The 23,340-nt window shown below is 34.9% G+C and overlaps 2 protein-coding genes across 2 annotated transcripts in view; one reads left to right on the forward strand and one right to left on the reverse strand.

Annotated features, from left to right (window-relative positions):
- c8a (complement component 8, alpha polypeptide) overlaps positions 1 to 6,481 on the reverse strand; it is a 12,079-nt gene extending 5,598 nt beyond the window's left edge. The window contains exons 1-9 of the mRNA XM_073848994.1: positions 6,322 to 6,481; positions 6,141 to 6,252; positions 5,847 to 5,994; positions 5,617 to 5,764; positions 5,266 to 5,455; positions 2,064 to 2,243; positions 1,570 to 1,810; positions 1,347 to 1,466; positions 1,096 to 1,253 (exon numbers count right to left, since the gene is read on the reverse strand). Of these exons, the coding sequence (XP_073705095.1) occupies positions 1,096 to 1,253; positions 1,347 to 1,466; positions 1,570 to 1,810; positions 2,064 to 2,243; positions 5,266 to 5,455; positions 5,617 to 5,764; positions 5,847 to 5,994; positions 6,141 to 6,252; positions 6,322 to 6,428 (1,404 nt within the window). The 5' untranslated portion in view covers positions 6,429 to 6,481. The remainder of the gene's footprint in view (positions 1 to 1,095; positions 1,254 to 1,346; positions 1,467 to 1,569; positions 1,811 to 2,063; positions 2,244 to 5,265; positions 5,456 to 5,616; positions 5,765 to 5,846; positions 5,995 to 6,140; positions 6,253 to 6,321) is intronic.
- An 801-nt stretch (positions 6,482 to 7,282) lies between these two features.
- LOC141344896 (uncharacterized) lies at positions 7,283 to 23,120 on the forward strand. Its single transcript, XM_073849790.1, has 17 exons — positions 7,283 to 7,413; positions 7,720 to 8,581; positions 9,702 to 9,881; positions 11,023 to 11,419; positions 11,569 to 11,684; positions 11,769 to 11,794; positions 13,965 to 14,005; positions 14,138 to 14,176; positions 14,444 to 14,576; positions 15,188 to 15,347; positions 15,538 to 15,661; positions 18,401 to 18,435; positions 18,749 to 18,812; positions 18,904 to 18,938; positions 19,025 to 19,088; positions 21,680 to 21,759; positions 22,612 to 23,120. The coding sequence occupies exons 1-16, from the start codon at positions 7,405 to 7,407 to the stop codon at positions 21,750 to 21,752; spliced, it is 2,358 nt and encodes a 785-aa protein (XP_073705891.1). The 5' UTR covers positions 7,283 to 7,404; the 3' UTR covers positions 21,753 to 21,759; positions 22,612 to 23,120.
- The last annotated feature ends 220 nt before the right edge of the window (positions 23,121 to 23,340 follow it).

Genomic DNA, 23,340 nt, shown 5'->3' on the forward strand with positions numbered 1-23,340 from the left:
CTCTTTTTCGTGCAGCAGAATAGAAATCCTCCTCTGCTCCAGTTGTGGATTTTCTTAACATGTTTATTGCAACTACATTTTATCTGTTAATTATTGCAATGAATGTCATTTTTTTTTTTTCTGTATCTGGCGTCCAACCACAACACAACACAACACACTGTAATGTTAAAGGGATGGTTCACCCAAAAATGAAAATTTGATGTTTATCTGCTTACCCCCAGGGCATCCAAGATGAAGGTGACTTTGTTTCCTCAGCAGAACACAAACGAAGATTTTTTAACTCAAACCGGTGCAGTCTGTCAGTCATATAATGGGCACCAAACCTTTGAAAGTAACAAAACATGCACAGACAAATCCAAATTACACCCTGCGGCTCTCGACGATACACTGATGTCCTAAGACACGAAACGATCGGTTTTTGCAACAAATTGAACAGTATTTATATCATTTTTTATCTCTGATATACAGCCATGTCCAACAACTGTCTGGCGTAGTATACGCAAACACCCGGAAGCGATCTGTCGAGTGTATATGACACTGATTGTTTACACAGTGCACAGAGATTGTGTGTATATTATATAAACGGTAATTACTTGTGCTTATCGTGATTGTAAAACTGATTTAAAGCTAAAAGATTACATTTGCTTGCGCAAACTCACCCGGGACTGTTGACTTTTTACCGATTTCCCCTTACGGCGTTTGCGTAAAAAATGATATAAATACTGTTCAGTTTCTCGCAAAAAACGATCGTTTCGTGTCTTAGGACATCAGTGTATCGTCACGAGCCACAGGGTGTAATTTGGATTTGTCTGTGCATGTTTTGTTTTACTTTTAAGGTTTGGTGCCCATCCACTGCCATTATATGACTGACAGACTGCAACGGTTTGAGTTAAAAATCTTTGTTTGTGTTCAACTGAAGAAACAAAGTCACCTACATCTTGGATGTCCTGGGGGTAAGCAGATAAACATCACATTTTCGTTTTTGGCTGAACTATCCCTTTAATCATCACCCTATCAAAAGTCAAATGTACATGAAATAACTAAAGTATGAAACAACTACATGACAAGAGTATTAAGTTAGAAAGGCAAATGTACCTCAAACTCAGTTAGGGCAGGGTTATATTTGAGACTCTTTCCCCAGTCCTGATAACTTTTGGCATCTTTGATGAGCAAACTTCCAGCACCAGTGCTGGTGTGTCCACCCTTCACGAAGCCAAAGATATCCTCAATAGAACTGCTGGACTGAGTGCCAGCTGTTGAAAATGAAATAACAATAAAAAGTTAAATTTAAAAAAGTATAAAACCAAAAGAAGAAATCAAAATACATGGTGTTCCAAGTTACATACTCTCAGTCTTTCCTCCAACTTTTCCACATGCTTTATATTTTTTTTTTAGTTCAACATTTTGCACCAATTCCATGCCAAAAGATACACCAATGCATGATCCCAGCTGATACCCAGTCATTTCTAGTGAAAGAAATGTGGTTAAAAAATAAAATAAAATACAATTACATACAGTACTCTGTCCATTTTATTTAGCTAGTATATGTTACCAAACCATATTACTTACCATTTCTTTCCATGGCATTTTTGTTCACAACAGCAACATATTCCAGGACTCCACCCATAGTTCCCTCTGTGACATAGTGTGTGCCATATTTATTGAAAAACTGGGAATATGCACCAAAATCATACTGATCAGGCAGATCACCCAGAGCCCACAGCATGTCTTCATCCAGAGTCAAGTCTCTGCTTCTCATCTTAAACTGAGCTGTTTGTACTTTTGACGACAGCCTGACAAAGCCCACATCCTAAACATGCAAAAAATGAAACTGAAAAGCTGGATGCATGCAGTTTCCAAGTGGTTCCAGACTATATAGTTTTACCATTACATGGCATACCATAGATCAAACAAAAATGCCATAGTGTTAACATTTTTCATGACAATCAATCAAACATACAAATGGATAAGTTACCGTGGATAATTAGTGGACGTGGCAAAACTGGTACACGGTGACAATAAAGGGATTTGAGTTGATATATTAGCAAAATGTATTACGTTACCTTATTAGTGTATTGTGATATGTTGCTTAGAAACTTGAAATCTGAACTAGACTCTAGACCAACTTCCACAACGACTCTTAATGACACACCAAAGTTAATGGATGCCTCTACATTCCTTGCTTTAAGCAAGCCAACAGCGTCTTCATAATAATCTGATGCTTCCTCAGTAGTCGCTTGTGCCTGGCAAAAACAAAAGCACAAACAGTGGGTGCTTCTCAACTGGAAGGTTAATACAGCAGTTCTCAACTCAAAACACATGAGGTACACTTTCCAGCAGAGTTTAGCTCCAAACCTAGTCAAACACACTTGAAAGCTAATGAAACTTTTGGATTACTAGATGGTTACAGGCTGGTAAGTTTGATCAAGGTACTGAAATAAGAACACTTGTTTAGGTAAGACAGCTTTGCTGTGTCGTAAAAGATTCAGCCTCCAAGATTATGGTGCAACAATACTATTTAAATTGATTTTGGTTTCCAAGGATTCTTCAAATTAGAATAACCTTTGATCAAGGATATGTCCAGTCCTGCTTCTGGAGGGCCACTATCTCGCAGAAGCTTATCTCCAGTCCTAAATAAACACACCTAAACCTACTAATCAAGGTCTTCAGGATGACTAAAACAAGTGTGTTGGGGCAGGCTGGAGCTAAACTTTGCAGGACATTGGCCCTCCAGGAGCATTGGACGTTGCTTGAGCAGCCAATATAAGCAGCCTTACTAGGGTACGGACTTCTGAATGAGAAATAATCAACACTTGACAATAGAGTCAGTGTTAAGAAGAACTGAGATATGCTCAATCTGTTCAGTATCAGGAAGTTTGATTGGCGTAGAATGTAATTAAAAAAGTAATACATTGTCATTCTCAGCAAACAATGTGATTTATGTTTTATTAACCTGCGTTCCCTTTTCAATCCATTGAGGGTTTGCTTTTTTCAGTTCAAATTTTTTTCTTATACACTCATTCTGAGTTCTCTTTCTCACTGACAACCTCTGCTGCGTTTCGAGATGCAGAATCAGGCGAAAAACACCTGTTGGCGTCAGACTAGATCCAATGGTGCGGAGAACACTGAGAAAACTAAAGCTAACCAACGCTCAAAAACCACCTGACATTGCTAACGGCCAACTGTCAGCATGGTGTGTCCCGAGATTAAATCTCACTCCCATCTGGGTCACGGCACCAATTTAACCCCTCTGGTTCTTCTTTTAACTAGAGCTAACAGTGCGGAACAAACTGAGGAAAGTAAAGCCAACTAACACTCAAAAACCATGTGATATTGCCTGATGGTCGACAATTGGCTTAGTATGTCCCGAGCTTAAACCGCATTCCCATCTGGGTCACGGCACCAATTTAACCCCTCTGGTTCTTCTTTCAACTAGAGCTAACAGTGCGGAACAAACTGAGGAAAGTAAAGCCAACTAACACTCAAAAACCACGTGATATTGCCTGATGGTCGACAATTGGCTTGGTATGTCCCGAGCTTAAACCGCATTACCATCTGGGTCACGGCACCAATTTAAACCCTCTGGTTCTTCTTTCAACTAGAGCTAACAGTGCGGAACACACTGAGGAAATAAAGCCAACTAACACTCAAAAACCACTTGATATTGCCCGATGGCCGACAATTGGCTTGGTGTGTCCCGAGCTTAAACGTCATTCCCATCGGGGTCACGGCACCAATTTAATCCCTCTGGTTCTACTCCTCTCAAGCCAGTATTTCCGGCACCAAGAAGGAGTTTTCTTTCTTGACAATGACCGCCACTGTCGATTCGACATACAGAATTAGCCAAAAAAAAAAAAAAAAACACCTGTTGGTGTCAGACTAGAGCCAATAGTGAAAGTGAAAGTCGTGACGTATTGTCAAGTATGGTGACCAAAACTCGAAAATTGTCCTCTGCATTTAACACATCCAAGTGCACACACACAGGAGTGAGAAGTGAACAAACACACACATACACACACACACACACACACACACACACACACACACCAGAACAGTGGGCAGCCATTGCTCCAGTGCCCGGGGAGCAAACTGGGGGTTCAGTGCCTTGCTCAAGGGCACTTCAGTCATGGTATTGAGGGATTCACAATCCCACCCTTCAATTCCTGCCGGTGTGGGAATCGAACCTGCAAGCTTTGGGTTACCTTTGGGCAACCTTTGGGTTACAAGCCCAACTCTCTCACCATTAAGCCATGGCTGCCCCAACACACTGTGTGTTCTGTGGTGCAGAACACACTGAGAAAACTAAAGCTAACCGACATTAAAAAAAAACACCTGACATTGCCCGATGGCCAACTGTCAGCTTGGTGTGTCCCGAGCTTAAACCTCATTCCCATCGGAGTCATGGCACCAATGTAATCCCTCTGGTTCTACTCCCCTCAAGCCAGTATTTCCGGCACCAAGGAGTTGTTTACTTTCTTGACAATGACCGCCACTGTCGATTCGACATGCAGAATTACCCGAAAAAAAAACGAAAAAAAAAACCTGTTGGTGTCAGACTAGAGCCAATGGTGCAGAACACACTGAGAAAACTAAAGCTAACCGACATTAAAAAACCACCTGACATTGCTAGACAGCCAACTGTCAGCTTGGTGTTTCGAGCTTAAACCGCACTCCCATCTGGGTCACGGCACCAATTTAAACCCTCTGGTTTTTCATCCGACTAGAGTCAACAGTGCAGAACACACTGAGGAAAGTAAAGCCAACTAACACTCAAAAACCACTTGATATTGCCCGATGGCCGACAATTGGCTTGGTATGTCCCGAGCTTAAACCTATAATAAATAATAATAAATCTACATTCTGTATACTTTTGTAGGGCCATCATCCTAACTAAACCCAACTGTAATGAAATGCATCCAAACCAGTCAATCAAGGTCTTTAGGGCTGTGTCTGAAATTGCTGCCCTATACTCTTAAAGTGCACTATTTGAGGGACTTGCCAAATGAATTTGCTGTTTCATATATTTTGTGTAAAGTGATCACTAACTAGTTTGATTAAGGCTAGTTTGGAACTGGAACTGCCAGTTTGCTTATGATTACTACAATAACTGCAAGCAATGATTTTCTATTATTTGCAGCACAATAGCACAATGTCAAAACCCTTGGGATAATTATAATACACAAAAAACACACATATGAATGGAATAGAAACAGCAAGTAAGTTATTTTCTTGTGATATTAAAGTACCAGAGACATCAGGACATACCACTATTTGATATGAGAGGAAGTTGTGAGGTTTCCGGAAATATTTTTCACCATCATCATAACTGAGGTGCTCGCAGAAAGGATCGTAAGTGAGTTTCCGCCACTCTCCATTGTAGATGTATTCACAAAGTCCTCCAAAGTATGCCGGGTCCAGAACATGATTCATAAATTCGCCAGTCAACGCATTATATCTGAGGGAATAAAACATATATAAACTCATTTTATAATTCGGATACATATAGTCCATGTTGTACTTGTTAAAAATATATTGAAAAAATACACCCATGTGATGGTGTGGATTTAATTAATTTTTCTTGATGTGAAACCAATGCATAGATCTGCTACATCTTACCCTTGAGTGGCTTTTTCAGCTCCTGGTATAGTCAACATGCCAGTACATTTGGTCTCTCTCCTGTTTAGCACTTCACAGTCAATCTCATCATTCTGATTTAAACAGTCTATTTCATCATTGCATCGGAGCTGCTGTCCAATACAGCGTCCTGTAAGAACACATACAGTACACAAGCCATTAAAATACAGACAAACAAACATGTAGACAGAAAGGCAGGCAGAAATATTAACCTTTGGGCCCACATGCAAACATGTCCCCACAGTGGTTCTCTTGTGGTTGACACTCGCCCTCTTCTGGACATTGTTTTTCGTCCCACTGACTGTGCACACACTTCTCACCACCAAACTGAGACGCTCGTTCCAGATACTGGAAACGAATCTGTAAAACATAAACATGAAGTAGATTTTCTTTGCAGAATTAACAAATGTATCATTACGATATATTAAAACAGAGACTTTCATTTCCATATCTGTTGGACTCTTTTAATTTTACATAACTATAATTAAGTTTTAAAGAGTTTTTACCATCCTGTCACGACATGAATCACAAGATGACCACTGCGTCCAACTCTTGAGTTTACAGTCAATTGGAGGAGGGGTATCGATTCCTCTGGTGTGTCTTGAAGATGCATTAGACCTGGTGAGACAAAATTTGGTTACGTGGTACAAATTGAAAACTCCTAAAATTACATTTAATTTATATTACCTGTTGATTGACGACTGTCGTAAGTCATCGGTACATGTGGCAGAAATATGGTGACTGAGAGATAAAACAATTCCAAGAGTACAAACAGAAAACATAAATCTGCACATAGCTGAAATAACTGGGCTGAGATTGATTTGAGACTTAGGTCCAGTCTACAAACTGTTTGTCAGCTTTATTAATGATTGACAGGGTTTTTTTTTTTTGGAGAGGGGGGGGGGGGGGGACCCTTGGTCACTTTTGCCCAGAATGCTCCACCTCCAAACAAACACATGACTTACAAGAAACTTAATAAGGTATTTTTTTTTATTTTTTTTTTTGTGAAGAAGTAAAGTTTGATGACTGGCACTGAACCAAAATATATGGTTGTTTTAAAAAAAAAAGTGAATAAATGTACAAGTGGATGTATCTTTATGTAGATAATATTGTATCATTATGTAAAGCATAATGTAAAAAAACTTGGAGAAAAATGCTAGAAAATGAATACAACCTTTCCTTCAAACATAAAACACAACACGATTCGACGTGTAATTCAAATCACAATAAATATATTTCTTGTATATATTTTAAATATGGCATGCTAACTGAGGAATCTATTTTTGTTTCTAATGTCCTAAGTGGCACTGTTTTCAAAATAAATAATGTACAAAATACACGTTTACCTGTCAGTATTTCGAACGCCGCCATGTAAAACTTACTGGCTCATGAATATTAATTACGTTGCGTTTACGTCTCCAGTTACTCCTGATTGGATAAAACAAAGACGTTAAAGACAACAGCGGGCGCCATAGCGGGTAAATACAAACCTCAAGATATATATCATAGTATGTATGTCGAAAATGATTTTTTATCTCAGGTACTGGCGCCCTCTCCTTTATTGTCTTTATTTTAGCCAATCAGATCGGTCGACGTACACTCAACGTCATTAATATTCATGAGCCAAGCCTTCAACAGTTTGCAATGGGCAAAGTCGTGCCCGGTTTATTCATTCAGTCAGAACAATGTTCCGCTGCCTAGACGCGTTTTCTGAAGACATTATGTAATATTTATGAAATTCTCGCTTGGCCAAGGAGAATTTAAACGAGTATGGAAGAGGTAAACAAATTATTTGGGATAAACAAAACTGCTGCTAATACAAACGCCAAACATGTCTTATTTTGGCAAATAGATTTTGTTGAGGAGAAGTACGCTACGTTTTATACGTGTATTTTGTTTATATGTAAATGTATGAATGTGTTTTATGTTTAAAAACAATATTTTGAACTACAATCTTGTTTTCAAACGTCTACCTATTTGAATATCACACTGTCCATTGAACTGTGTTAGTAGGAGCTCAAATATTGTGTTAGTATATTTGCCAATGAACTGATGTAATTTGTTTTCTTTATATGTTGACTATAGGAAGCATGCACCAGTTTCAAATCTTTAAGGGCAAAGTTTCAGGAAGAGATCCAGGTGAGGTACAGGCCTATGGTTCCTGAGAAACCCAAACGCCTCCCGGCATCTGCCATAGGCTGCTCTGGTCCGATAACCATGAGCTCTCCTTCGGATGTGGAAACCAAGACCACTAGTCAACCCCGGGTCATTTTAAGAGAAGACCTGAAAACAAACTCGGTAAAACGCCCTGTATCACTCTCAAGCTTTCCTAACGCAACATATGAAGTTGGTAGGTCTGGAGATGGGCCTAACAGGCAGTCACTTAAAGCCCGGCATTTGCCCCTCGTGTTGCCGCTTTCAAATGAGCCAAAGCATGAGTCTTTTCCTCCTCCTCCAAAGAAAATCACCTCACCTCTTAAATGCATCATGAAACCAACTCCTACACCTTTCAGCTTGACCAGAGTTTCAGTATATGGCAAAGAAACTGGTAAAAATGGTCTGGGGCTTTTGAAGAACAGTAGCACTTTCAATGTTCAGGCGGAAGAGTCCACCCTGAAGACCACAAGTACAGAAGCTGTGGAGGTTGCGTCAAATCCTGTACCGCCGTGCCCCGGTCGAGATTGTTCAGCTCCATCTTCACCAAATTATTCACAGACGGATTCATCTCCCGGAAGTGTTACTCATTTCTTCGACCAGCATGTCCTGAGCACCCTAGAGAAAGCTAAAAGGAAGCTCTGCCACAAGAACCTATTGGTGTGCGGCAGACCAAAGGGCTTCTACGCTAGTAAAGCACATGTGCTTCCCACAGAAGGTCCTTCATCGCCTACTGAATCTGAGAGTTGTCACCAAGAGACTTCTCAGTTGAAGATTAATGGAAGTTCAAACAGTAAGTTGCAAATCTGTGAAATAATTTAAGTGGGTGCATAGGAATGCTTGGAACAAGCCAAATAATCTGCCAATGGGGTACACTGCATTTGTCTTATTTCCAGCCAAAATATCTAAAAAGTCTTGCATCAAGAAGGATTTTCTAGACAAGTAAAAAATATTTTCCTGTTTTCAATAAAAACAAGTCAAAATTAAGTGTTTTTGCTTGAAACAAGCGAAAAAATCTGCCAATGGGGTACGTAAAATCTTGATTTCTGAAATATTTTTTTACTGAAAACAAGAAAATAATTTTTACTTTAGAATTTTGTGATATTTTGACTGGAAACAAGACAAAAAAAAAACTAAGTAAGAAAAGCAGTTTTTGTAGTGTAGGCAAATTTTTTTTTTTAATTTCAAACAGAAAACAAGATTATTTTTCTTACCCCATTGGCAGAGTATTTTGGTTTTTTCAAGCAAAATTCACACTTAATTTTGACTTTTTTTCTTCGGAAAACAAGAAAATAATTTTTCTTGTCTAGAAAGTCCTTCTTGATTTAAGACTTTTTAAATATTTTGGCGGTAAGAAGTAAGAAGCATTTTTTTGTAGTGTAGGCAAATTTTTTTTTATTTCAAACAGAAAACAAGATTATTTTTCTTACCCCATTGGCAGAGTATTTTTTTTTTTTTTTTTTTGAAGCAAAATTCACACTTAATTTTTACTTCTTTTTCGGAAAACAAGAAAATAATTTTTACTTGTCTAGAAAATCCTTCTTGATTTAAGACTTTTTAGATATTTTGGCGGGAAACAAGACAAAAAACTAAGAAAGAAGCATTTTTTGTAATGTAGGCGATTTTTTTTTTTTTTTTGTAGGAGATTATTTTTCTTACCCCATTGGCAAAGTATTTTGCCTGTTTCAAGCAAAAACGCATTTAATTTTTTACTTGTTTTTTTTGGAAAACAAGACAATTTTTACTGAAAAAAAAAATCCCTCTTGATTTAAGAATTTTTTGATAGTTTGGCTGGAAATGAGACACAAAATCTAAGTAAGAAAATAATTTTTTGCAGTGTTGCACCTTGCATGATAAAGATGTAAAGTCCTGAGGATTTTGTCTTCATTTTTAACCCTGTTCTTGTGTCTTAGCAGCCTTTTCTGTTATGGAGCTCAATGGAGTCAAGCAGCCTGAAAAAGCATGCAAACCTCTTCCTGATCTGGCATCCTTAGGCCCTGTACCCTCAAAGCCACCAAGACCCCCACATGTGGATCTGAGCAAATATAAGACTGGATATCACATCAGTCACCAGAGTTATGCACTTACTATTGGTTTGTAAAACTTAATTTATTTGCCTCTTTTTTTTTTTTTTCTTTTGATATATTTTCCTTGATTTTTGCTCGTAAATCGGTTTACCTCAGCACTAGACTGAATACTATGTTTGTAAAATGAATTCTCTGCAGTGACAACCATAAAAAGGTTAAAGCATATATATATATATATATATATATGCTTTAATAAAGGTAAAAAAAATTGTAAACAATAACACTGTAAAATATATTACAATTTAAAATTAATGCTTTCTATTTTATTGTGTTTTTAAATGTAATTGTAAAGCTGAATTTTCAGCAGCCAACTGTCACATGAAATCAATTGAAATGTGTCAATAGATTTCAATGACAATACATATATTTTTTAAATGCCATTTTCTCAAAATTAGTTATTTCTCCTACACCGAGGCATAAAACTCCACTTCAGTAGCGCTTACACACACCAAACTTGACATTTTTATTCCTGTTTATATTCTAAGGCTTTTACAGAGGAGTTTGTTCATACATAATGTGCTTTATTATACACAACATTTTATTCCCTGAAAATTGCAAAAATATATTGTTTTCTGTTCTAAGTATTTTCTGAATTATTGAGTGACAAAATGAAATACCCAAAATCCCCTCTGTAAAAACATTTGACTCTATGTCAAAAACATTAAACAAAAATTGAGTCTTGATCTAGTGTTTAGATTTTTGTTCTAGAAATGTATTCAAATTAGTGCATATTTCATTAAATAGGGCTCATCTAACATTTTAGAAAACTTGTAATACAAAAAATGTTTGCATTTAACAATGTAATCAATCCACTGGGTAAGTAACTATTAGTTTTTTTTTTTACCCTATTCACCTGCAATGTCTTACCTTAAAAAAAGAAAGAAATTAATACTATTCAAAAAAGTATAAAGTATTAATAGTATTCAGTAAGGTTGTGTTGAATTGATCAAAAGTCACAGTAAAGATATTTATTTACAAAAGATTTCAATTTCAAATACATTTGTGTTTCTATTCATCTAAGAATCCTGAAAATCTTAAGCAGCAAAAACTTTCAACATTGATTATAAGAACCATTATTAATAACGGAGCACCTAGAATTGATCGTTCTTTCTTTACTTGCTTATCTTTTATTGATTTTTTCGCGCAGAATCTGTACAGAAGCTCGAGATTTTGGCCACCGCTAATCCATCACTTGAGGATGCAAGCATACCTCCCCCAGAATTTCCAGATTTTGATCTTTCTGTGCCAGAATCTGCAGACGCTAATGGCATAAATCTGGCGGCTCTGGATTTAGAGGCCACTGAATTTCCAGGGTTTGATTCATTGCCTCCACCACCAGTGCTAAATGAAGACAATGGGCTGGATTTACAGGCTGTGCTGGCCCAGCATTGTCCAAGTCATTTTGGTCTAAAGAACACTGAAGAGCCTTCTGAAGAGATGACAAATGTTGGGATCCTGACATCTACTACAGAATCAGTGGCCTCTGATCTGAGAATGAATGGACCACTTATGAGCAGTGAACACCAACTTCCATTGGAAACAATGTAAATATATGCGTTTAATTTATGGGATCTAAACAGTTTGACTTTTAGGCTTAAACTTGCATCCTCAATATTGTTCTGCAATTTTCATAATGAAGAGATCAAGACTAATCAGACTTGTTGCCAACAAATGTTTTTTTTTTTTTTCATAGTTCTTCTCAGGAAGGGAATTTACATCAAACCTTTGATAATGTTTATGAGGATGTGGAAACCAGGCCCAGGTTTTATTTTTCTCAAAGCTCTTATAAGTATAAAGGAGCTCCTAAAAGTAAGCATTATTCTAGCAATACTGTTTCATTTACAGAAAATGAATGGTTTGCAGAAAATGTGATTTATGCGATTTCTCTTTCAGATCCATATGCTGATAGCGGCCATGAGGTGAGTGATTATCTCCCGTAGTTGGCATTTATTAAGTTATTAAACTACAGATATAGTTCATTTTGCAATATTTAATGTATAGTATCATTTACAGATTAATATTATGTTGTGTGTACAAGTATGTGCCAAAAAATTAGAATATCGAGGGAAAGTCCTTTTATTTCAGTAATTTGTTTCAAAAAGTGAAACTTGTATGGTATATTAGTTCACAACACACAAAGTGAAATATTTCAAGCCTTTATTTGTTTCAATTTTAATGATTATGGATTAAAGACAAAAAAACAAACAAAAAAATGCTGTATTTCACAAAATTACAATATTTCATGTGACCAATAAAAAAAGGATCTTAAACACATGTTGGCCTTTTGAAAGTGTGTTAATGTACTGTATTATGTCCTCAGTACTTTGTTGGGCCTCCTTTTGCACTAATTCCAGCATCAAGGCGGCTTGGCATGGAGGCGATCAGCCTTTGACACAGTTGAGGGGTTAAGGAGCACAAGTTGCTTTGATATTGGCCTTCAGCTCGTCTGCATTGCGGGGTCTCAGTTCCCTCATCTTCCTTTTGACAATACCCCATAGATTTCCAATGGGGTGCAAGTCAGGCCAGTTTGCCGGCCAATCAAGTACAGTTACTCCATGGCTATTAAACCAGGTACTGGTAGTTTTGGCTTCGTGGGCAGGTGCCAAATCCTGCTGGAAAATAAAATCATCATCTCCAAAAAGCTTGGAGCAGGAAGCATGAAGTGCTCTAAATGTTCCTGGTAGACAGCTGCGTTGACTGTGGACTTGATAAAAGTGAATGGACCCACAGCAGCAGATGACATGCTCCACAAACCATCACTGACTGGAAACTTCACACTGGACTTTAAGCAGCTTGACTTTTGTGCCTCTCTGGTCTTCCTCCAGACTCTGGGACCTTAATTTCCAAATGAAATGCAAAATTAGCTTTCATCTGAAAACAGGACCTGGGACCACTGGGCAACAGACCAGTACTTTTTCTCCTTAGCCCAGCACAGACGCTTCTGATGTAGTTTTTGGTTCAGGAGTGGCTTGATGCATAATCAAGCATTTTGGAGATGATGATTATTTTATTTTCCAGCAGGATTTGGCACCTGCCCACAAAGCCAAAACTACCAGTACCTGCTTTAATAGCCATGGAGTAACTGTACTTGATTGGCCGGCAAACTGGCCTGACTTAAACCCCATTGAAAATCTATGGGGTATTATCAAAAGGAAGATGAGGGAACAGATACCCCGAAATGCAGACGAGCCAATATCAAAGCAACTTGGGCTCCATAACACCTCACCTGTGTCAAAGGCTGATCGCCGCCTTGATGCTGGTATTAGTGCAAAAGGAGGCCCGACAAAGTACTGAGGACATAATACAGTGCATTAACACACATTTCAGAAGGCCAACATGTGTTTAAGATCATTTTTTAAATTGCTCACATAAAATATTCCAATTTTGTGAAATATTGGATTTTTTTTTTTTTAAATCCATAATCATCAAAATTGAAACAAATAAAGGCTTGAATTATTTTACTTTGTGTGCAGTGAACAAATTTAACATACAAGTTTCACTTTTTGAAACAATTGAAATAGACTTTCCCTTGATATTCTAATTTTTTGGCACATACCTGTATTATGTAATAGTCCTTTATGATACCATGTGTGCTGGAAAAAAAGCTTTAATTTAACTACATTTTAGTTTTTCTGAGCAAAAAAATAAATATTATACATTTTTCCCTAATTTATAGAAAACGCCCATTAAAATTTCATTTGGTGTAACAGTCTTGTCAGGCATTTTTACAACAAAAATCAATTTATGACATACTAAAAGACAAATAATTTTCACCCCAAATGCTAATTTGGTGTAATTCTACATTTTTAAAAATTTGCCTGTTTGTCTGTAAGAATTTTTTACTAATTTAAAACACAATGAAATTGAATATGCTCCCTTATTCTTTTATATATTTTAATATGTACAAGTCAGAATAAGAATGTTGTTTGAATGTTTACATAAATATTGTGTTACACTGAATTTTGAAATTTATTTATTCTCCAAAAACGTATTTGAAACCTTAAACGTAGACACTTTACTTGCATTTAATGTGTAAAATTCCTTTGTGGACATTTTAACGTCTTTGACCCTTATTTATTTGTTTGACAGAAAGAAGAAATCTGGAGGAACATATGGCATGTCACTCACTGGTTTGTCAGTGTTTTTCACTCTAATCTTGTCTAAAAACTGAATGCAATTTGTTTTCATATGCAGTCCATTGTTTAAGTAAAGAGTAAATATACATTTTATTAACTTTTTTGTGTTTTTCTTACAATTTGAAGGTCTCATGCAGCTGAAGATCAAAATGGCCACCATGATCGGTATTATAATATCTGTTTTGTTACAATATCTCAGTATATCTTTATAATTTCCAGCTTGTTGCAAATGTTCTTTTAGTAAAAGATACGCATTCAAAAAAATAAATAAACATACAATAAAATACATCTTGAGATTTATCCTTACATGGCCTGTAACATATCTAAATGTTTAATTGCGCATAAAAAAGGACAAATCTTATTTGCCAGTATAGATATATATATTCAAAAGAAAGATCGAAGCTGACCTGCAAAAAACTATGATTCTTTCAGAAAGAAGCAGCTGTGCCCTGATCATCATGAGGATAAAGAGCAGAAGAAGAAAGAAAAGCAGCGTCTGGAGAAAGAGAAGAAAGAACAGAAAGAGAAGGATAAAAAGAGAAACGAGATGCACAAGAAGTTTAAAGTGAATTGAAGTGCATGAATACTATGATTGTCAGCATACATATACACTACCAGTCAAAAGTTGGACAAACTTGACTTAATACTTGACAAAAAAACTACTTTGAGTTTTTAGATCATGAATAACATTAATTATAAAAAAAAAAAAAACATTTTTATTTTATTTTCAACTACAAATCATGCCAAGGAATGATTCTCAGTTAGTTTTTGAAATTAAGAATGTTTTTTTTCCATGGGAAAAAATTCGTAACTTTGTTTTTTCTTAAAAACATTCTGAGAATCATTCCTTGGCACAAATTGTATTTGAAAATAAAATAATTTGTGTTTAAAAATTTACTTAAATTATTTAAAATATATATTGTATTGTTTTTTTTTTTTAACTAATTAATATTTGACTAAAAAATAGTTTTAAATCATGAAAAACATTTAAGTCAAGTGTGTCCAAACTTTTGACTGGTAGTGTATTTTCAAACTGTTTAGCTTTTGTTTTAAAGAATATGACGGTTCACTTTTCCAGATGCCACTTGCTCTGATGTCTAATGACGTGACATTAAGTAAATGTCACTGCATTAACTTTTAGGCAGGTCTTGATGTATTTCTCATATTTCTCAATAGATCACTGGCCTGGAAGAGCCCATGTATCACGCCAGAGTGCTGGCAGACAGCAAACTCCGGAAATACGACCTGCCTGTCAAAAGTGGGGATCTCATTAGCATCATCCGAACAGTCAACTGCCCCAAGGGCAAATGGCTCGCCAGAGACCGCAACAACAAATGTGAGACGCTTTAGAAAACCCCTTAGTCGTGCAGAAACTGTTTCTATGTTCTTTTCTCTCACTACTCTTTAGGATTAATTAAAACTGGCCACTGTTGTCCAACCACAACTCAGTTTATTTGACTTCACTGTAGAAAATCTCTTGCATTGATCTCTATCATGTCTCACTGATTCTGCTTTTGCGTTTATAGATGGGTACATATCTGTGATGAATGTGGAGCTGAACATAAAGGAGATGCTTGAGCTGGGAAAAAAGGTGTCACAGGCTGCCGGACGAGGCCACACCGATGGAGATAACCTTAGTGTCAGCAGCAGGTAAAGAACAAAATGAACCAACAATGGACAATATATTCATAGCTAAAAAAACATGCATTATATACATTAACTGCCATAGTTAGACCATAGATTGGCTACTACACTGCAAAAAATGCTTTTCTTACTTAGATTTTTTGTCTTGTTTCCAGCCAAAATATCTACAAATTCTTAAATCAAGAAGGATTTTCTAGACGAGTAAAAATTATTTTTCTTGTTTTCAGAAAAAACAAGCCAAAATAAAGTAATTTTTTCTTAAAACAAGCAAAATAATCTGCCAATGGAGTAAGAAAAAAAAATCTTATTTCAAACAGAAAACAAGATTATTTTTCTTACCCCATTGGCAGATTATTTTGCTTGTTTCAAGCAAAAACACACTTAATTTTGACTTGTTTTTTTCTGAAAATAAGACATTAATTTTTACTTGTCTAGAAAATCCTTCTTGATTTAAGAATTTTTAGATATTTTGGCTGGAAACAAGACAAAAAATCTTAGTAAGAAAAGCATTTTTTGCAGTGTAATGGTTGTGATATATCATATCATTTTTTTTAATGGGTGCAGAACACTATAGACCTTTTTCCTGAGTAAACGATGAGCACAGCCATCACACATTCTGACGTCAGATTGGATGCTCTTCGGTTTCGGTCTCCATAGGAACCCATTTAAATAGCTTCAATACCTTCAAATAGCAATAGCTTCATGTCATTTACACACTCATTAAACTTTGAGGAGTGAGGCACAGACAAATGACGGTCATTGCAAAGTAATGGAGCTGTGTGCTTTTTAAAAACATTTTAATAGGTTTAACATTAGATTAACAGCTGGGAATATAAACTACGAGAAACACTGGAGACCGGAAATGCAAAGCAGGCATGACTTCCGCATTCAGGAAAAACGTCTATAGTTAATTTATGTAAGTGAGGATAGCAAAGTAAAGGGAACTGTGATATTTATATTAAAAAAATACTACCAGTAAAACTGATAAAACATGGGGAACCAAAATTAGATTTGAAACTTTGACCTGACAATGTTTTGTTACACATTGCAAAAAAAAATTCTCTTACATTTTTTTTTTGTCTCGTTTCCAGCCAAAATATCTAAAAATGCTTAAATTAAAAAGGATTTTCTTGACGAGTAAAAATTGAGTTCTCCCAAAGGTAGTAAACGTTATAAACGAAAATAAACTACATAACGTTATGTTGTCTAATACACGCAGCGATTGTATTAATCTAATCTGCGTAATGAGAATCATTCATAAATCTGCTGCTGTCAGCAAAAAGTAGTACTGAGGTTTTCTTGCGGGTTTCCACCAAAATAAATATCAACATTCATAAATGTTAGTATTGTAATTTTGCTGGACTGTAAAATAAAATAAAGTAAGACAAAAATAATAACAATCATTACAACAGCTCTATTAATAGATTTATTATAACATTCTGCTTTGTAAGGCCGCATTTATTTGGACATTAGAAATGCATGCCTGATTCAAGAAGGGGGTCTTAAAAATGGCTATTATTTGAATATTAATAAATATTATTTTACTAACTTATTAATTTTAAGTTAAATTGTGCTTTGTTGGTAGGCTATAATGTCTACTAGAATGTTAACAATGTTCAGTGTTAAGTAAATATGTTCAAATTGTTGTTTTGCACTGCAAAAAAAATGCTTTTCTTACTTAGATTTTTTTGTCTTGTTTCCAGCCGAAATATCTAAAAATTCTTGAATCAGGAAGGATTTTCTAGACAAGTAAAATGAATCTTGTTTTTAGTAAAAACAAGTCAAAATTAGGTGAGTTTTTGCTTAAAACAAGCAAAATAATCTGCCAATGGGGTAAGAAAAATAATCTAGTTGTCTGCTTGAAATAAGATTTTTTTTCTTACCCCATTGGCAGATTATTTTGCTTGTTTTAAGCAAAAACTCACTTAATTTTGACTTTTTACTAAAAACAAGATAATTTTTACTTGTCTAGAAAATCCTTCCTGATTCATGATTTTTTTTTAGATATTTTGGCTGGAAACAAGACAAAAAAATCTAAGTAAGAAAAGCATTTGCAGTGTGTAATTGATTTATTTTATAATTTTATATATTTTTTTGAACTGTAAAAGCACATTTTAGCTATTTAATTTATGCAATGGTGAAAAAAAAGACAAAATACATAGGGAGGGGAAAAACATGGAAAAACATGTTCTGTAATCGGCCTTCAGCCCAGTGTTTAATTTTGTTTGGCTTCGGCCAAGAATTTTCATTTCAGTGCATCCCCACTTAGTATCAAAGTTATCTGACACAATTTAACTCTGAGTTCTTGTCATATTTTATTACCATTTTCTAAATTGTAGCAAATAAACTGTGATAATGTGAAAAATGAAGTTGTCTTAATAGTTTTTTGTTGTTTTACGGTATCGTCTTTGATTCTTAACTTAATGGATAATTATTATATTGACTAAAAAAATGCCAGCATCCCAACAAAATTTAATGTCCACAGAATGTTGCTTCCTAAACCTGAAGTATTATCTATTACATCTCATGATAAAAGGGAAAGCTACATCCAAGTAACATCCAGTAATGTCCTCTATAGTCAATAACTCAATAACTATTTGACAAAATAATAGGCAATGCACTGCTGTAATCCATAATATGTTAAACAATTTGGCTTCTATATCATACAGAATTTGCAATGTACATCATGCAGAAATGCACAATGATGACATGTTGGTCTAACTTTCAAATGGTTTGATTTTGCAGGTCATCTCATCAGAATCCTGTGCTTACAAGTAGCTGTAAGTTTTATTTTTTCCCCTCTTTATACCATCAAGGGCAATAATATTGGCGCCCCTGCACTTAAATACACTATTTTAGGATTTTCTCTTAAATTAATATTTAGCAGATTCTTTTCTTTGTTCAGCTGCACGCCGCAGTCATAAATATGTGGATTTCAAAAGATGCATTAACTTCAGTTTCTGAAAGAAACTGTGGAGTATTTTGGAAAAAGGGTGCCAATATTTTGGGCCACAATTATAAATGTTCTTATGCATGTCAATACATGATCAAAAATGTCAATGTAGTGCTTTTTTTTCTGTTCTATACATCCAGTCACTGATGACAGTGAGGAATGGACGTATGAAGATGACACGTTGTCACTATCTGTTGAAAATTTGTAAGCTTGATTTTTGTTTAATAAAACACAGATTTGTGTCTGAATTGTACACGGATCTCTAGAGCTGTACATCTCGTTTTTCACTTTCTAGGAGTCAGATCAAAGCTGTCTCTATGCCTGAGATGTGTATGTATGCATTTTTACTTTCTCAGTGTTAAGTATTTATTACGTGCTTTGTTGCAGATTAATCCTGGTTTCCTCTTTCTCCTCAGTTGATAGCAACTCTTCTGCTCATCATCCTTTCAATGACTGGAGCATTGAAGATGTTCAGACACAGTGAGTAGTTTGAAACTACAGATAAACGCACATATTTGAGTATTTGAAGATGTTTCGAAGAAATATTGTGTAGTAACAAAGACCAGTATGTTCCCCTACACCATGCACTGCTTCCAGACAAAATATCAAAAGATTCTTAAAACAAGGAGGAATTTCAAGACAATTATTTTAGAACAAGCAAAATAATCTGCCAGTGGGGTAAGCAAAAAAATCTTATTGCAAACAAAAAACAAGATTATTTTTCTTACCCCGTTGGCAGATTATTTTGCTTGTTTCAAGCAAAAACACACTTATCAGAACAGAGCCTGTGTTGCATTTATTAATAGTTCAGTTTTGGATTTTAATGGCAAAGTGGCTAGATTTTTTTTTTTTTTTTTTTATGAAGTTAATTCAGAAATATGTTTGGAACATTTTATGTTTGTCAAATTCAACCTTAAGTAATGACCAAGCGGCCAGCGGCAATGAGTTGAGCATGTTTGATCAATTTAGCCTTCTCAAATCAACACGACCTGCCTAAAATAAAATCTATAGACATAAAATACTTGATGCATTTCACAATATTAATTTAAACATCTAACCTAGATAAATGTGGCTGTTAGATGCATATTCAATAGTTTGTGCGGAGAGTGGAAGCTAAAGCGCACTTTGCAGGACATGGAAGCGCCAGCTTTTTTATTATTAATAGTGGAAACCTAATACACCATTTTTGCTTTTAAAGGTAAGAGTAATATATCATTTGGAACTGCAAAATGTCTACTTTTATTTGTGTGTATTTCCAATATCAACGAAACATTGTGCTTTTGTAAAATAGCTAAAGAAAACAAACGTGCGCTTTCTGCCGTCTCTGTCTTGAGAAGCGCTTTACAAAAATGATCAGAACCTCAGCAAATATTTGCCTCACAGGCATGATAAATATATCCATAGAATGCTTTAAATTACAACTTTAAAACTAATTCATGTAATAAAATCATGTTATATTGCGTAAAGTTAATGTGACAATTCCAGCTACTCCTCCCAAAAGAAAAAAAAAAAAAAAAGTCTGTGGCATCCAACCTGTTTTCAAATTTAACATGAAAGACAGCAATAAAAACGCAGGCTTTAACTCTGTTAACTAGCTGATTTATGAGAAAAATAAAGCAATGTTGACAAAGTTATAGGCTTGTTGGCTTTTCTGAGGTAGGCTAAATGTTATGTTACTTTTATTATGACTTATTCAAGTTTTATTGTCGTTTTAAACTCGATTGATGTTTTTTTTTTTTTTTTTTTTGTTCACGTTTATTTCGTACTGCAAATATTAAAGAGGAAAAGATCATTGATGCACATGCCGCTTAACCCCTTAACTGTCCCCGCTTGGCACTCTTTTTTCCGTTGTCCTTTTTTTCTATCAAAAGTTTTAGTAACCATAAATTATATATCATTTGAAAGCTTAGAAGCTCAAGAATCATCATGTGAAAACCATTTTGAAATCGGACATTGCCTTACCATGGAAATGGTACTTTAAAATCGTTTGGCGGTCTCCTCCCCCTTAGCGGTGTCATATTACAAAATGCATTACGGTCTTTTAGAATCACAACTTTTTACAATCTTGTCAAAAAACATCATTGGAAAGGTCTGAGTCTCAGGATTGCATATTTGGTGGTTATTTTGTGATTGATTAAAAATTTTCTGAAAAATTGAGACTTTTGTGACAGAAAAATGGAGAAAAGAATATATATGACATTTGGATGGCAGTGGCACCCGGTGGCTGTTTGTGGTATAACGCCCTAAACAAACTTTCACAGGAACCTTAATTTTTTTCATATCAACTTCAAATTTGGAACATAACTTATTTACATGTGAGGCTTTAATTTGATATCAAATTTAGGATAAAACCTGTTATGTAAAATATGTATTTTATAGAAAATATATAAATTGTACAGTGCATTTTGTTTACAGTAAATTTAAACTTTCATAATTTGTTGATACTTTTTCAACTTCTGCAATAATCTGTTGATTGTCGTCTTTAAAAAGAGACCAACCTTAGATCTGTATTCCAAAGTGTTCATGAATTACAACAATTGAAGTTTGCCTATTTTTAAAAATGGGGGGCGACAGTTAAGGGGTTAATATTCTGATGCGAATATAGTTATCTCACTACAAATTAAAGACCGTAAAACACATTGTTTATTCTATTATAAAATTGACAGATGTTATAGGCTGACCGAGACTGGTGTGCTACAAACAATGAATGGAATTGAAAACGTTAATTATTATTTTAAGCATTTATACATAAATAATACAGCTTGTGAATACTCGCGTTATGTAAAATTAACAAGTTAACCAAGTCGGCTGACTTGCTTCGCCATTTGGATTTAATCAATCATGATATCTTGTAATTTTATAATCAAAATTAAAATAGAATTGTTTGACATCCCTAATATTTCATCTCGTTCAATAATATTTATACTATAACTATAAAACTCCCAATTTATAATCTCCATTCTAATAATCATGAAATAATCAAGTTTTACATCATTTAAAGAATCAGAGACAGCAAAGCCTGCATTGTGTTATTAATGCCTCGTCTTTAACTATTTCTGTGTTCACGACAGAGAGGCAGAAAACTTCCAGTTTGCAGAGGTTGATCTTCTGCCTCCTCCAGCACTTTATGCTGACTCTCTGTGAGCCTGTGGTATGTTTCACTATATGCTTTGATGTTTGTGAAATCTGTAGTATATTCATTTCAACCACTGCACTGCAAAAAATGCTTTTCTTACTTATTTTTTGTCTTGTTTCCAGCCAAAATATCTAAAAGATCTTGAATCAGGAAGGATTTTCTAGACAAGTAAAAATTATCTTGTTTTTAGTAAAAACAAGTCAAAATGAAGTGAGTTTTTGCTTAAAACAAGCAAAATAATCTGCCAATGGGGTAAGAAAAAAATTCTTATTTCAAGCAGACAACTAGATTATTTTTCTTACCCCATTGGCAGATTATTTTGCTTGTTTCAAGCAGAAACTCACCTAATTTTGACTTGTTTTCACTGAAAACAAGACACTCATTTTTACTCGTCTAGAAAATCCTTCCTGATTCAAGAATTTTTAGATATTTTGCCTGGAAACAAGACAAAAAATCTAAGTAAGTACTGCAAAAAATGCTTTTCTTACTTAGATTTTTTTCTTGTTTCCAGCCAAAATATCTAAAAAATCTTAAATCAGGAAGGATTTTCTAGACAAGAAAAAGTTATTTACTTGTTTTTGGTAAAAACAAGTCAAAATTAAGTGAGTTTTTGCTTAAAACAAGCAAAATAATCTGCCAATGGGGTAAGAAAAATAATCTAGTTGTCTGCTTGAAATAAGATTATTTTTCTTACCCCATTGGCAGATTATTTTACTTGTTTTAAGCAAAAACTCACTTCATTTTGACTTGTTTTTGCTAAAAATTCTAAGTAAGAAAAGCATTTTTTGCAGTGTGAAAGAACCTGGAACCAGCAATACATGGAAAAAAAGATGTAAGATTAATTTTTATTATGTGTTCCCTCCACAGTGACTGTGATTGCATTCCTCTATCATTACCAACGAAATCTTCAGGAAGTGTCGTTTGATAAATAACTGCCTAGCTCTGGCCTTTAATCTTTGAAAATCAAATTAGACTTTATTCTCAAATACAAAAAGAAAAATGCTTGTTAGATGACAGCTCTAGCATTTTGAGGAAAGTTTGAAATGTGTTTCCATCGTGAGCAAGCAGTGAATGAATAGCATTGAGGATGAATAACAGATGATGCCAGCTTAGGGCTTTTAATAAGATGGGGGTTTGGCACTTTTTCATATGAACTATTAAAAAAACATTGAAGTCACTTTAAATTGAGTGTTTTAGATAGCAAGTAAAACTGAAGTAATCAATTTTGCATGCTCTCTATACAAAAAAAAGTTGCTTTTGTCTTTGTTGTTCATTGTGTGGGGATGTTGGAAGTTGGTGGTTTGATTACATGTTTGTTTATTAATGAAACACAACTTGTAAATGTTGGCATGAAATAAATGGATCTGGACACAGCAGTGAGTCTGACCACTTTTCTTTTTTAAATGATATTGAATTATATTTAAAGGACACTAAACGATCTACATTAAAATCCATTTATCTATAAATAAATGTGAAAATATTCTAAATAAATTCTAACAAACAAATAAATGTATGGATAAATACTTCTATACAATTTGCCATTAGAAAAAAAATATTTTTAAAGAATTTATTTTCTTTGTCATTCACATCTCTTAT

Source organism: Garra rufa, chromosome 10, assembly GCF_049309525.1.
Source record: "Garra rufa chromosome 10, GarRuf1.0, whole genome shotgun sequence".
NCBI classification, from domain to species: Eukaryota; Metazoa; Chordata; class Actinopteri; order Cypriniformes; family Cyprinidae; genus Garra; species Garra rufa.

Excerpts from the sequence above, each read along its gene's own strand:
- LOC141344896 (XM_073849790.1), top strand. Across the intron at positions 9,882-11,022 it reads GAGTTATGCACTTACTATTG|AATCTGTACAGAAGCTCGAG; the intron begins GTTTGTAAAACT and ends TTTTTCGCGCAG. Across the intron at positions 15,348-15,537 it reads CAGAGACCGCAACAACAAAT|ATGGGTACATATCTGTGATG; the intron begins GTGAGACGCTTT and ends TTGCGTTTATAG.